Here is a 14,076-nt window from a genome sequence, read left to right as displayed (position 1 = left end):
ATCCTTATTTAATCTCGGAGTTATAAAGAACACGGGGATCACTCGAGGATGGCCTTACGATATTGAGAGAAAAAAGACTATATGCGAAATTCAAGAAGAGTGAATTTTGGTTACAAGAGATCGCTTTCTTAGGACACATGGTGTCAGGAAATGGAATTTCAGTAGATCTAGAAAATATTGAAGCAATGTTTAAATGGGCCATGCCTAATAATGTTAATGAGGTACGAAATTTCTTAGACCTTGTTGGTTACTACAGAAGATTTTTATAAGAGTTTTCAATTATTGTAGCACCGATGACAAAGTTAACAATGAAGAATGAGAAATTTTTATGGACAAATAAATGTGAGAAGAGCTTTCAAGAAATGAAGAAAAAATTAATGATTGCGCTAGCTCTTATAGTTCTTATATATAGTGACGATTCACTTAAAGATTGGGTTGTGTTCTAATGCAACACGGGAAAGTCATTGCATACGCCTCCCGACAATTTGAAAAATTATGAGCACCCAAAGCATGATTTGGAACTTGCAGTTGTTGTATTCGCCTTGAAACTATGGAGATATTATCTTTATGGTGAAAAGTGTGAGATTTATACCGATCATAAGAGTCTAAAATATTTCTTCACACAGAAAGAGTTGAATATGAGACAACGTAGATGATTGGAACTCCTAAAGGACTATGCTTACAATATTAATTATCATCTGGGTAAAGCAAAAGTTGTAGCAAATGCACTGAGTCAAAAATTGTCTTCTGGTAGATTGGCAACGATGTATACATCCCAAAAGCACATATTGTTGGATATAGAATGAGTAAACATTGAGATTGTGATACCCCCATATGATAAGATTGATGGTAGGTGGTGTATAAGATCCTACATTGCTTGGGAGGGAGAAGTTCTTGATCTTTATAAGGTTCCAATGGGGCTCTAATTGTATCATTAACTAGTCCTTTTAGAATATAGGTCATATGATTTGGACTTTTCATTGAGACGTTATAGAGATGATCAAGGATACCCAAGCAAAATTAAGTACTTTGACTTTAGGTTCAACATTGATAGATCGAATTAAGGTCGCTCAAGCTAGTGATATAGAATTGATGAAATTAAAGGTGGTGATATCAAAAGGCAAGAGACCTGACTACTCAGTATTTGATGAAGGCACCCTAAGGTTTAGAGGAAGATTATGTGTACCTAATGACAAAGAGATTAGAGATTTGATTTTGAGAGAAGCCCATCGTTCACTGTACACGATTCACTCAGTTAGTACTAAGATGTATTGAGATCTAAAACAATACTTTTGGTGGAATGGTATGAAATGAGAGGTGATAAATTATGTAGTGCAATATTTGACGTGTTAACAAGTTAAGGCAGAACATGCATCAAAGGCCCTCAGGTACACTTCAACCATTTCTTATACCAATTTGGACGTGGGATAAGATAGGGATGGATTTTGTACCAAGGCTTCCTAGGGCACCAAAATGTCAAGATGCAGCTTGGGTGATTATTGATTGACTATCAAAATCAACTCACTTTATTCCAATTTAGATGACATACTCCATTGATAGATTGGCGGAGTTGTATGTGAAAGAGATCGTCAGATTACATGGGGTATCATCTAAGATTGTCTTTGAGAAAGATACTTGTTTCACCTCAACTTTTTGGAGAAATGTACAGAAAGAGTTGGGAACTCAATTAACTTATAGCACTGCATTCCATCCTTAATCGGAGAGGACAATTCAAATTATAGAGGATATGCTTAGGGTGTGTGTTATGGAGTTTAAGGGTAGTTGTATACGATATTTACCTCTTATTGAGTTTGCTTATAACAACAGTTATCAGGAGAGTATTCAAGCAACAAAGTTCTATACAGATGTAAGTGTAGATCACCTCTCTATTGGGATGAAGTCAAAGAGCATAGAATAATGGGATAGAAAATTATTCAGGACATGTGCGAGAAAATTTCAATTATTTGAAAGAAACTTGTCATTGCACAGGAGAAGCAGAAGAGATATGCGAATCACCAGAGATGGGAACTAGAATTTGAAGAATAGTTGCACTGACGAAAAAGATAATGAGATTTGGTAAAAATGAAAAGTTGAGTCCAAAGTATATAGGCCCTTTTGAAATTCTAGAAAGAATAAGAGTTGCAGCGTATAAATTGGCACTTTCACCTCAATTACCAGCTATTCATAATATGTTCCATATCTCTATGCTTTGAAAGTATGCCCCAGACCCATCTATGTGTTGGAGCACGAGCCTCTTTAAATTCCAGATGATCTTACTTAAGAAGAATTTACGGTTGCAATATTGGCACAGTAGGATCAAGTCCTATACAATGAAACTATCAAAATGATGATAGTACTTTAGAGTCACCACATGGAGAAAAAAGTCACATGGGAACGCGATGACGACATGAAGGAAAAATATCCTTACTTATTTTGAATGAGGCACATTCCATCTTGAGGACAAGATTTCTATTAGGGAGGGAGATTTGTAATAGCTACAATTTATTTTAATTAAGGATTTTAAATTATTTTTTAATTTTATTTTATTAGTATCATTATTATTACCGATTTTAATTCTTAATTTAATTTCTTAAAAACCTTCAGATTTTTAGCCGCTATTTTTGTTTCCATTCCTCAGAGGTTTCTCTTTGATCTTGAGATGTTACAATATAAGAGTTGAATCCTTCAATTTATATTCCATATTCTTAGTGATTTCAGCATAGCAATAAATCCCCATCTCCTTAATTCTCTATTTTTGATCTTATAGCATCAAGCAAGATTTTCCTTTCTGATAACCTTGCCACCATATGCTGAGTTTTTAGTGTTTATCGTTGTAACCTTAATCTAGCATCTGAGCTCTGTACTTTCTCTCAATGAGTTCCTGTTGCACTTATATTTTTAGTATATCTGTTGCTTTCTTTCCCTTTTGAAATTAATGAAATACTTTGTAAATTTCATTTTTACCACCGACGACCACCAAAAGAGTTGGAGTTTCTCCATTACAAGAAAAATGAATTTTTTTTATGATAAATTTATAGCAATAAAAAGACTATTAACAATCAATTTGTACCACAAGGAAATCATTTGCTTAATCTGCTCCTATTATAGTCTATCCGGCCACCCAAATCTGTTCGTTCTCGACGTCCTTTTTCTCTGGCGGTAGGCCTCAACGAGTTGCTCTCTCTCTCTCTCTCTCTCTCTCTCTCTCTCTCTCTCTCTCTCTCTCTCTCTCTATACGTTGTTTTGATTCTCGGTGAGCACTACCGAGACTGAGTCCTTTTCGCTTTCTGAACTCCACTATGATTAGAGCCCACTTTCAGTTGCACTGTCGTTGATCTTCAACGGATCTGTCGCATCTGTTTCCTCTCACGGTGACTTTGATTTCCTCACTGTCGCACGACATTTTCTTCTCTACTGAAGTATTATTTTTCTTAAGTTAATTTGCTTTGCAGCTAAGTACAATAAAATCTCTGCATGTTTTGCTTATCACAAAATTGCCCTTCAGACAATTCAATTTAACCTTCCGTGGGGAGTAGAAAGTCTCTAGAAGCCTTATATATGTGGAATCACGTAAAGGTTTCTTGAGGGTTTTTTTTATGGGTTGCACTCTGATGATGTTGGGTTGATTTAGTTGTTAAAACACAAAACAATCTGTTTAAAGTTAGCACAGAAACATTATTTTAAACAAGTAGCCCAGAAATTTAGTTTTTTAAGAAAATAAACAGAAGTTAAATTATGTCATTAAGTATTAATCTTTTTATAAATCAGATTACAACATTATTTTTATGAGAATTCAGATTTTATTTCTTAAACATTTTGAACGCAATTAAACCTTTGTTATTAAGTGAGATTTCGGTGACTTGTCTAAGAAATTTGTAGTAAGTTTAAAGTATAATTGGAAGATTAAATATGATATTAGTGTTTAAATAATTTTATGATATTAGTAGTATATAACCAAATATTTTAAATTGCTTTACCTAAAATATGGTTAATTTAGTGGAGTGTGATGACCTGTTTTTCTAGAAAATCATTAACGACTAATGCATCATATAGGTAACAAATTACAAGGTGAGGTTATGGAAGCAGCGGTAAGAGGTAAGCAGCTTGATCACAAATTAGGATTAACACATAGTTAGACTATTACTATTAAAGCCAATTCTTTGATAGCCATTTTTTTTTAGTGCCATGCATGCATGTTACGATCTACAAAAGCATTTCAGTCATCATAGCATATGGTCATGTTAATTTTTTGCATCATGTTCTGGTTTAGTCATTTATATTAATATGTGTGTCATGCATTTCATGTCGCATAACACATGTAAGTTATCTTAAATTAAAAAACAAGATAAGATAAGATCAAATCAATTAATCAGATGACATTTCAATTCAATATTTAGGGTAGATGTGCAAGCTACGAACTTAAGCGTCGTTCATTGTAGTATATTAGAATACTACTCTACTGCTCCCCTTGTTGCAACGGGATGCAGGGTCGGTGCACAAACTTGCACACAATGTTAAGTGTGTGGGCTAGTCAAATTAGTCAATTAATTTGAGGGATCATGTGAGTAATTTTGAAGGGCTTTATCTAAATTTTAAACAACAATAGTTTATATATGTTCATTGATAAGGCTTTAATTACATGCTAGAGACACTCGGTTACTCTCATGTACATATATATGAGTAGAAAAATGGTATTAATTGTCATTTTTTAAGTTACCATTATTTTTTGCCAATCATAATTAAATTCTACATCAAAGAGATTATATAATATGGAATGATAATTATTAAAAAGATGAAAAATATAAAAATATAATTAAAAAATTATTTGTAAATTAAATTGCTTATTGGAATATCAAACACAACTGATTCGGCAAATTAGCATAACAAAATATTTATATTTTGATTTGTTATATAATTAAAATAAATTTCGTATTAAATGTTATCATGTTTACCCATATATGGTACTAAGGTCAGTTTTGTATTTTACTTTATATTTTAAAATTAACCGGTTGGTATGAAAGGTCATATTCTGCAATAAATCCCTATGAAAATGAGCAAATAAATATGAGGTCCCTACCCTCTTAACTAGACGGCAACAGCCAGGATAGGATAAGGTATGTGCTTATATAAAAAAAAATGGGACCAATATTTTATTTTATTATTATTATTATTATTATTATTTTTATACAAGAGCGGAGGATTTCATATTTAAGTTTTTCATTTAAAGAATCGAGTCATATGCGATTAGGTCATTGGACTCGCAAAAAAAAGAGACCAATATATATATAGCATAATAATATCTAGTGATCTATGGATTTACGTTGAGTCTCCAATTCGAGACCAGATTGCGCTACTTATAGTTTATACCCAAAAAAGACATGAATTGAGGCATATATTTGTTGACTTGCTTCCATTTTCTCACTACGTAACAATACGAGAAAGTGGAAGACGTGGAGGTTAACAAATAATGTTTTGATTTTTTTGATAAGGGGAATGCTATAGTTTTAAAGAGATTAAATAAAAAGAATTTCACGCACTGACATAATTTTATATAATCTGTTAAATCTAGTATTTTATAATAAAAATAATTATATGATCTAATGAATTACATTAAGTCATATCAGTTTGTAAAATTATTTTTATATAATATTTTTATGACTAAAGTATTTTTTTTTTTTAATTTTAACGGGTTTCTAAATAAATAGCCTATTGCTAGTAGCAAACCTCACAATAAATTGTAGTTTTTGGATCATTGGAATAGATCAATCCATGGATGATTAATTGAAAAAATTTTACTACATACAAGTAAAGTCGCGTATTAATCTACATACCAATACTAATTTTTTCATATTCAAAATTTAAATTAATACTATTTTTAATAAAATCTACTTTTTAACTAGTCACATTAGATTAATGCACATATTAATGTGTATTTATACTTGCAACTTTCCTAATTAAAAAGATATGGGATAAGCTAATTGACCTCATATGCTCAAAGTACTTGGGAGGGGTAAGCTATTTCACATGGGTACTACAAAGCATGGATAATACTTTTATCTACCGACCTAAGTTACTGATGGTGGCTAGCGATTGAATTTTTTTAGTTAATGATCAATGAAGTATTTAAATGTTATAAATATTTTTAAAAAATATATAAATTAAGAGTAAAAAATGTACGGAAAAACAAAAAAAATCATTATTTGACCTTATCGGTTGATATCTTTCGCTCACAAAACATTTGTGTCATATCATGGGAAAACAGCATATATAATTAATACACGTGGCCCAAATTAATAAACTTTTTGCCATCGTTTAGGGATGGATATATCAAGGATGACATTCATATGAAATTTTAACGTCTTAGAGAAATTGGGAGTTCCAATAATTTTCCCCATTTTTTTTCTATTTTTATTTTATGTTAATATGTTATTACCTCAGATTCAAGATTTGCGTGTTCTGGAAGGGATGAAGCCCCAGATCATTTCCTGATCAGATCCTAATGGTTTGTTGGACAGATTGGACTTGCTTCAATGAATTCAAGATTATCTTATGGGAGTTTATGATCTGCAGAACTTTGTACTAAAGAAATTGCCTTGAGATCAAGTTTTACAAATTTACATTTTAGGGCTTCATCATCATCTTTCATTTGCATTGCTTTCAACAAGTACAAGCCCATTCAAGTATCAAGTTACAGAATGAAAATATCCTCTTTGATGGTAGGTAAGGCTGATTTTTCTTTTTTCTTTTTTTGTTGTGTGTTTTGGGGGGGGGGGGGGGGGGGGGGGGGGTGTTGTTCCTGGCCTCACTCCAAACGAACTTCGTACCATTGGATCGAACCAACATCTCCATCAATTTCAAGTTCACAAACAGATCTTACTAGGAAGGAAACAGCATCATCCATGTTTTCAAATCTGGCAAGGTCTGGAGGAAGAGCCTTCCCGGGCCATTTTTCCAGCCAATCTTTCAACTTTGCTTTTAGCTCTTCCTCGGAAACAAATCTCTCTTCCTGTCCTGGTTCGAATAGTACATATGTTTCGGTTCTCCGATGTGCCCTTCTCCTCCTCATTGCATAGGCCTGACAAGTATCATAAATGTGTCAGATATCATCAAACTTTTGCATTATTTTTAAGACGAAACTAAATTATAACATATGCAGGAAAAGAAGGTCTGAGAGAGCATTATTTACAGCTCTTCTGAATTGTCTAGACATCTTCCTAAAAGGGAACATTGAAGACGTCATAGCTTATAAGCTTTATAATATATTTTAGGCAAAATCTGTCAGATGTTTCTTCGAATATATCCAATCATCTAGAACCTGCAGGGATGATCCTCAATTACTCTGTAGGCTTTCTAGTTCTTGATCATGTTGGGTGAAAATTCTATGCTTCTCAGATTTTCACGTCCTATACAAAACAACACCAACTTTGGTCTCGTGAAAAGCTTTGAGGATAAGCAAATGTAGTGTTTGTCTAAGATACGAAAGATGAAAGACTATTTAGATGAACACTGAAAAACAAACAAAACAAAACAATACTAAAAACAGAAAAACAGCCCAAAAGAAGAGCAGTTTATGGAGGATTGTGACCCGCGACTGATGCAAGCTGCTTACTAGACTAAGTTACCTTCAATGCATTTCTGCTGTTGCTTGACTTTTGAGGCAGTTTTGTATGTACTGAATTCCATGACACAGTTATATCTGCTGATCTTGAGTGAATCAACGGGGTTTGAGTATGGTGACCTGCATGGAGATTTTTGCGGTGTCATTTTGAATAGGACAATAATATTCCTTACTTTAGGTGTTCAAAAATAGTGTCTGGTATGTATGTGTAAGGTGACGGGCGGTTTTGTTTCTGTTAATAATAATCGAAGTATATTATCCAAAAGTTAATATTTTTGGGGATTATTTTTACGACAGAAGTACAATAGACCGGAATTAACGTTTCCAAGAAAAACAGATCAAGAAGTTTCCATCAAAGACTCTGTCTAGAGGGGATCTTAACTTCCTTTTTAAACGGTGCTATATGATTGCCCAATCTAGTCATTAGCAGCATAGCTTGACCATATTCTATTGAACTGCCTCAAACTATGCTTGGATCCGTAACATGCAGTAGTCTCAATATTCAAATCCTCAAATTTCCTAACCTATTTGATCAACTCCCTTTAAGCTAGGTTAAGTTCTCCTGACTTCTAAGCTCATTTTCCCTAACAATATAGCAGCATCAACCTCAAATGCAACAGGCAATAGTCATCCGGCGGGCTAATTTTACAAACCAGATCAGTTTCATTGAATCACTTTCACAAATTCTGACCCAAAATATTGGTATTTTCTTTCTTTTTATGTAGTCAGAAAGCTAGAAACATCAATTAATGTTGTTTATACAATACCAATTAGAAACAACCATCGACTCAGGATAACACCTAGCGTTCATTACATGTCATACGTACTAATTAAATGATGCAGACTCAACCCCTTGAGTTTATATTCCATAATTTTGTGCTCTAAGGTCCTAAAACATAGATGAACTGTCAAAATAAAGATATTTGAAAGCCAATTGGCTGCAAAGCAGTCTAAAGAAGGAGAAGAATAGAGCTCACATGAGTTGAGCTTATGAACTCCACCTCTGAACAGCCGTTTTTCCAAAGCTCCCTCCAGCCCAGGAACCAGATTGCCTGAGACTTTCAGCATTTTTGTTTAGTTTCCAAAAGCTCTAAAATCAAAATGGATGCTAAAATGATGGAGATAACATTACAAACTGCGCGTGCCTCCTGGCTCCTACCATGTCTTACATATATGTCTTATCCTCTTTCTTCATTATTTTTACAGAACTACCCTCTTGGGTTCTTTTCTCTGTTACTCTTTGAAAAAAAAAATGCCAAAAAGCCCACATCTCAAATGGTTGGACATACTGGCCACATGATAATCTTAGACATGTACAGAAATTAAATGACTCTCCTGGAAGATCATCTCGTGTCTTTGAGTTTAACACTGAAATATTTCTTACCTCCCTAATAATTAGCTGTATATATAATTAGCTGTAAATAGGTTTACAATATTATGAAATAAATTAACGCAATGAATTCAAATCTTATTTTCGCTAATGAAACGAGAAAATTCATATATATATATATATATAAAAGATACCATATATTCACCCAGACGCGGGTCCAATAATCATTCATTTATTAGACAGCAGTACCATGCATTCATGCAAACTTTGAAAAAAAATTAAAAATTAAAAAAAATATTATTAGAATATATTTTTTAATATTATTATTATTTTAAAATTTTAAAAAGTAAAATTATTTATTTTATTTTCTACAGAAATTTAAAAAATTTATAATTATGTATTAGATAAGATGAGATGTGTTGTGAAAACAAACAAGTCGGCCTAATACTTCTAGTCCCAACAAATGGGTCACGATAAATTTTTTTACTTAATAATTAATAAAGTGTTTTTGAATAATATTGTAATTTTTTTAAATGTTTAAATGTATAAAAATAAGAATGAAAAAAAAGATCAAATAACTTTGTCAGAACCACGTAGCATCTACACCCTCGGTGGTCGGTATAGCACGACTAAGCAACTTTTGGCAATGGAAAAAAAAAAAAAAATCCCAAACCATTAATCCAGGAAAAGGGTCCCAACTGATCATCAGATGTGTACGAATTCTCCGTAAAACCATAACCTTGAGTCCTAATTCATGACATGGGTCAAGACTCAAGATAACGATATCGATCCTAACTACTAAGGAAAATTCTAAATTTTGCATTTGAAGGTGCCAAATCAATCGAGACCGTGTCAGTTATAACATTCTGAGACAAATCGGGAACGTAGAATATTTCATGTCCATAATATTGTATTGGTGCCGTAGCTACGAGGTATAATATGAAACATGCATGCATGGTCTTCAGATTTGCGTGCGTGCGTGCGTGCGACTTACGTAGGCTGTCCGAAATTAAACTAACTGTCCAACTGAAATACAGCCTTTCCCGCGTAAGTGAAAGCTTGCATATAATGCGAGTAATTAATTAAGAGATAGCATCATCGGCTACAACTAGGGTTGGTTACTCCGTTGCAGAAGATCGATGATGAAACCAAGTCAGTCTACCCTCCGATATCCTCTCTTGGCCTTCCTTTGTTAAGCCTCCAAACCTTAAAAACTGACCCAAAAAGAAAACAACCAAATCCTAGTACTTTAATAAAGTTCCCCGGCCCCTATCTATCTTGTTCCGACGTTTCCTAGTCCTGACTAAATTACTCTCATGCATGCCTCCAACATTGCACGCAAAGAAATATTTCTGAAGCTTTGACGTTGTGAATTTTGTTGGGGCCGGGAACCTTAGTTTCTGTGCGGAAGAGGGCTCCTGGATTATTGTCTCAATTTCAATTCCTTTTGTGGTGGCATATTGAAGGGTGATTTTGATTGAAACTAGCGGGTTTTAAAGGCTTATTGCCGGTGATCAATTACGAGACCAAGGGCTCTCTAAAACTCGAGTAAGTTCGTTTTGCTTTTGTTGATTATTGTTGTGTGCTTTTTTTTTTTTTTTCTTTTTTTTCCTTTTTTTTTGGATCTTGAAGGCCTTTTAATCGAAAAACCTCGTATTGAGTAACATTAAATATAACTATAGATTGTATAAGTATGACGAACTATTTTTAAAAAGTGTGGATTCTATATTTATTTTTAATTTTTTAAAAGAATGTGCGGCACTTGTGCATGCACGTTATAATTATAAATATCATTTTTTTAAATGTAATATATGAGATATTTTGATTGTTTTATATGGATCTTATTATATAAAAATGATTAAAAAATCTTTATTTTATACTAAATAAATACTATATTAATTTCGAGGAAAATATAGAGAATCGTATTCCACCGGGAGATGAATACAAATAACTAAAATAATTGACCCACAACACTAAACCCTACTAAGTAGCCTACTGGAATAAGGTGTTAATAGGCCCTCGAACTATAAATAATGTATATGGGCTTCACAACTTATGCCGTTTTCATAAATCTCCAACAATTTTACACAATAGAATCTGACCATAAGCCCACATCCATGGCCTGACCCATGCAACTGATAATAACCGACCCACAACACATGCAAGAAACTTTCATAATTAGCAATAAACGATTAGAAAAGAAATTTATGCCACATCATCCTCCACTTGGGAATTATCATCTCAAACAAATCGACTACTTCATGCCTGAAATTTGCTTTTGTGTGAAATGTTGTAGGGAGAGACGTCCATGCCTGTTGAGGCATTTAGGTGTTTTTTTAAAAAAATTTGTTTGATTTTCAGACCACTCATTTCAATTCGCACTTATATTGGGTTGCAAACATTTAACATTGGAAGTTGCTTCGATTTTCTTTTTTTTTCTTTTTTTTTCATGAATTTTCATAGGAACTTCGAGGATTTGGTTTAACTGATCAATAATGGACGACATGGATCATGAACAACAGAGAGGCAGTAGTAGGAATCCAAGGGTGCGTTTTGATATCCCTTCTAAAGAAGTTGATCCCACAACTCAACACCAAACTTCAGTTTATTCTTCATCGTCGGGTTCTTTGGATCTAGATGCCATTGAGAATATCCTTAATGGCGTCTCTCCTGAATACGAAAACGCTGGCCTTGAGATGCAAGGACCAACATCAGCAGCAGCAGATCATGCTTCTGATACTCCTCTTCTGAGCAACCAAAATGTATTATCTACACAATTTGCTCAAACTCAATTAATGGGGACACCTGCAGGCTATGATCCAAATAGAATTCCATCATCTATATTTTCTAATATACCCACAACACCTATGGATTGGAGTACTGCCTCAAATGAATCATTGTTCAGCATTCAAATTGAGAACAGCAGCTTCTCCAGAGATAATTTTATCATGTTAAACAAATCTGGAGAGTTGCCAAGGTTGGATGAATTAATTACTATACCACCTATCGTCCCTCGTGCTCTAGAATCCGGGGAAGATAAAAGTGATCAGAGTGCTGATCATTCAGGGCGGAACTCTGAAGTAACAGAAGCATCAAGCCAAACTAGTACAGTAGCTTGGTGGACAAGTCCTGAATATGATGATGACATGGGAAAAGTACTATCTCTTGCTATGCAGATGCGAAACTCTAATGCAATGTCATACCGTTCTGACGAGAGCAATCACAGCGCCCACTCCTTCAATTTCCCACTGTAAGTACTGTTTAATTTCAATCTATATGGTAGTTAGAAATAGTGATACCAAAACCTCCATCAATGCAGGAATAATAATATCTGCTTTGATTTGTTTCTCCTTTCACACAATCGGAACATTCCTCTTTAATACGTCAAAATACATATGTAAGTTTAGTATATTTCTACTAAGCTAATTATGATCTTATGGATTTAATATGATAGGGCTGATAAATATATACTGTCTGCAGGGGTATTTAGAGTATTTGCATTTGACATATTGGTTGTTTCCAGTTTGACAGGCAGCAGTGGACTGAGTAGCCCCGTGACAATGGACTTGAAAAGGCAGCAACTGCAGCAGCAATCACAACCCCAAAACAAACGGATGGCTTCAAAGCGTGTTTGGGTCAAATTGTTTAATTGCCTCAGTTTTCGCTCACAATGTTTTTGAATGTTGAGGGAGAATATATGTATGCAGTCGATATAATTGTTCTGTATGGATGACTAAAAGACTTTCCCACTACATTCAGGATTCCTGCTCGACTGGTCTGGATCTCAAAATCAGCTTTCTATCCACACAGGCATCATTTCAATCATTATTAACATACATGATACCAAATGAAAAAGTCTTATCTTGTACTCATGTTTAAGGATTCTCTCTCTACTTATATTTGTGGGAGCAATCAGTTTTCACTTTTCCCTATGATTGCCAAAGCAATGATCTAGTTATCTATATCTATATATATATATATATATCTCTATCAGATGTTAAAAGATGGTTACATTATTAACTTGATATCTATCATTTTGTTCTTGTATGATTAAGTTTCTGGAAAAATTTCTACATTGGATCCCTTCAATTTTTATTAAATGGGGTTCACTATAAATTACTAAATTAGGAGACTCACCCTTCAAGCAATGATTTGAAGTTTTCTTTCCTCAGTATAAATACTCGTTTGGATGCTAAACTCAACTCAGTGCATTTCACTTTTAAGTTGCTTTGGACATCCAAGCACACAAATAATTGCAGCTTAACTTGAACTCGTTGACTGGGCCCCACGTAAATAGCGCCGACAACTACCGAAAGAGACTTTATGATTTTCAAGACATGAACTGATAATTGACATCAACTGGACAATGCATTACTCATTAACTCGTGTTATTGGGCCCTACAACTCAAATACACAGTATGATATTTGTTCCTTAATCCTTGTGCCAGAATGAAGTGTAGGATTTTTTTTTCTTTTTCTTTTTTTTTTTTTTTTGCAGGTTCGGTGCATTATGGAGAGACAATAATGTCAATAAACAGTAAATATTTATGGTAGGTTTCTATAATTTTATAATTTTTCATAAATATATTTAAATTCATCCAAACACATTTTAAATTCATTTTAAATAGATCCTACAAAATTCATTCAATTATCTGAACTCACTACTATTCATAAAAAATTTAGATTAACTCAATATTCAAACGCAACCTAATTATCTTGTGGTTCCTTTCTAATTTAGGTTGTTAATTCTGCTTGACAATGTGGATTGAAACCTAATATATTTAGTCAAATCCGTAAGTTGTATCATAATTCACCAAGCCAATGTGGAACTTAAACCACATGGAACATTATAATTAAGGTATAAGTAAATGATCTCCTCAAGTGAACATTTTCAATTGATATGGAATGTTTTATCCAGAAAGGGCATAATCTGCATGCAGATCTTTTGATAGGCCAGGATGAGAGTTTCACCACAACATGATCTCTTTGGAGAGGCATGGCTGAAATGATTTGAATTTCATAAAGGATAAATAAGAGCATTTTAACAAGAAAAATTCAAACAAAATACTCTCATAACAATTGAAAATATTACCTGATTTTGGTAAGAAACTGATTTCCTAGCTAGCTT

The 14,076-nt window shown here is 33.6% G+C and overlaps 2 protein-coding genes across 3 annotated transcripts; one reads left to right on the top strand and one right to left on the bottom strand.

Moving 5' to 3' along the window:
- Positions 1–6,781: 6,781 nt before the first annotated feature.
- LOC122306851 (protein CHLORORESPIRATORY REDUCTION 7, chloroplastic) lies at positions 6,782–8,792 on the bottom strand. 2 transcript variants are annotated; one of them, XM_043119378.1, is made up of 3 exons: positions 8,620–8,792; positions 7,623–7,738; positions 6,782–7,075 (listed from the first exon to the last, which is right to left on the bottom strand). In XM_043119378.1, the coding sequence occupies exons 1-3, from the start codon at positions 8,684–8,686 to the stop codon at positions 6,803–6,805; spliced, it is 456 nt and encodes a 151-aa protein (XP_042975312.1). In that variant the 5' UTR covers positions 8,687–8,792; the 3' UTR covers positions 6,782–6,802. The 2 variants fall into 2 exon arrangements, with proteins under 2 accessions (XP_042975312.1, XP_042975310.1); XM_043119376.1 differs by having other exon boundaries at positions 8,596–8,785.
- Positions 8,793–11,197: 2,405 nt separating this feature from the next.
- On the top strand, positions 11,198–12,865 carry LOC122306686. The gene is made up of 2 exons (XM_043119149.1): positions 11,198–12,198; positions 12,472–12,865. The coding sequence occupies exons 1-2, from the start codon at positions 11,444–11,446 to the stop codon at positions 12,626–12,628; spliced, it is 912 nt and encodes a 303-aa protein (XP_042975083.1). The 5' UTR covers positions 11,198–11,443; the 3' UTR covers positions 12,629–12,865.
- Positions 12,866–14,076: the final 1,211 nt, after the last annotated feature.

The sequence above is a fragment of the Carya illinoinensis genome, chromosome 4 (assembly GCF_018687715.1).
Source record: "Carya illinoinensis cultivar Pawnee chromosome 4, C.illinoinensisPawnee_v1, whole genome shotgun sequence".
Lineage (NCBI taxonomy): Eukaryota > Viridiplantae > Streptophyta > Magnoliopsida > Fagales > Juglandaceae > Carya > Carya illinoinensis.
Note: the sequence above shows the minus strand (reverse complement) of the source record. Positions and strands in the feature narration are given on the sequence as shown.

Bases quoted from the DNA above. Each gene is read 5' to 3' on its own strand.
- LOC122306851 (XM_043119376.1), bottom strand. From the start codon at position 8,686: ATGCTGAAAGTCTCAGGCAATCTGGTTCCTGGGCTGGAGGGAGCTTTG. The intron at 7,739-8,595 runs GTGAGCTCTATT...ATCTCCATGCAG, and splicing joins AGTTCATAAGCTCAACTCAT to GTCACCATACTCAAACCCCG. The intron at 7,076-7,622 runs GTAACTTAGTCT...GATACTTGTCAG, and splicing joins ACAGCAGAAATGCATTGAAG to GCCTATGCAATGAGGAGGAG.
- LOC122306686 (XM_043119149.1), top strand. From the start codon at position 11,444: ATGGACGACATGGATCATGAACAACAGAGAGGCAGTAGTAGGAATCCA. The intron at 12,199-12,471 runs GTAAGTACTGTT...GGTTGTTTCCAG, and splicing joins CACTCCTTCAATTTCCCACT to TTTGACAGGCAGCAGTGGAC.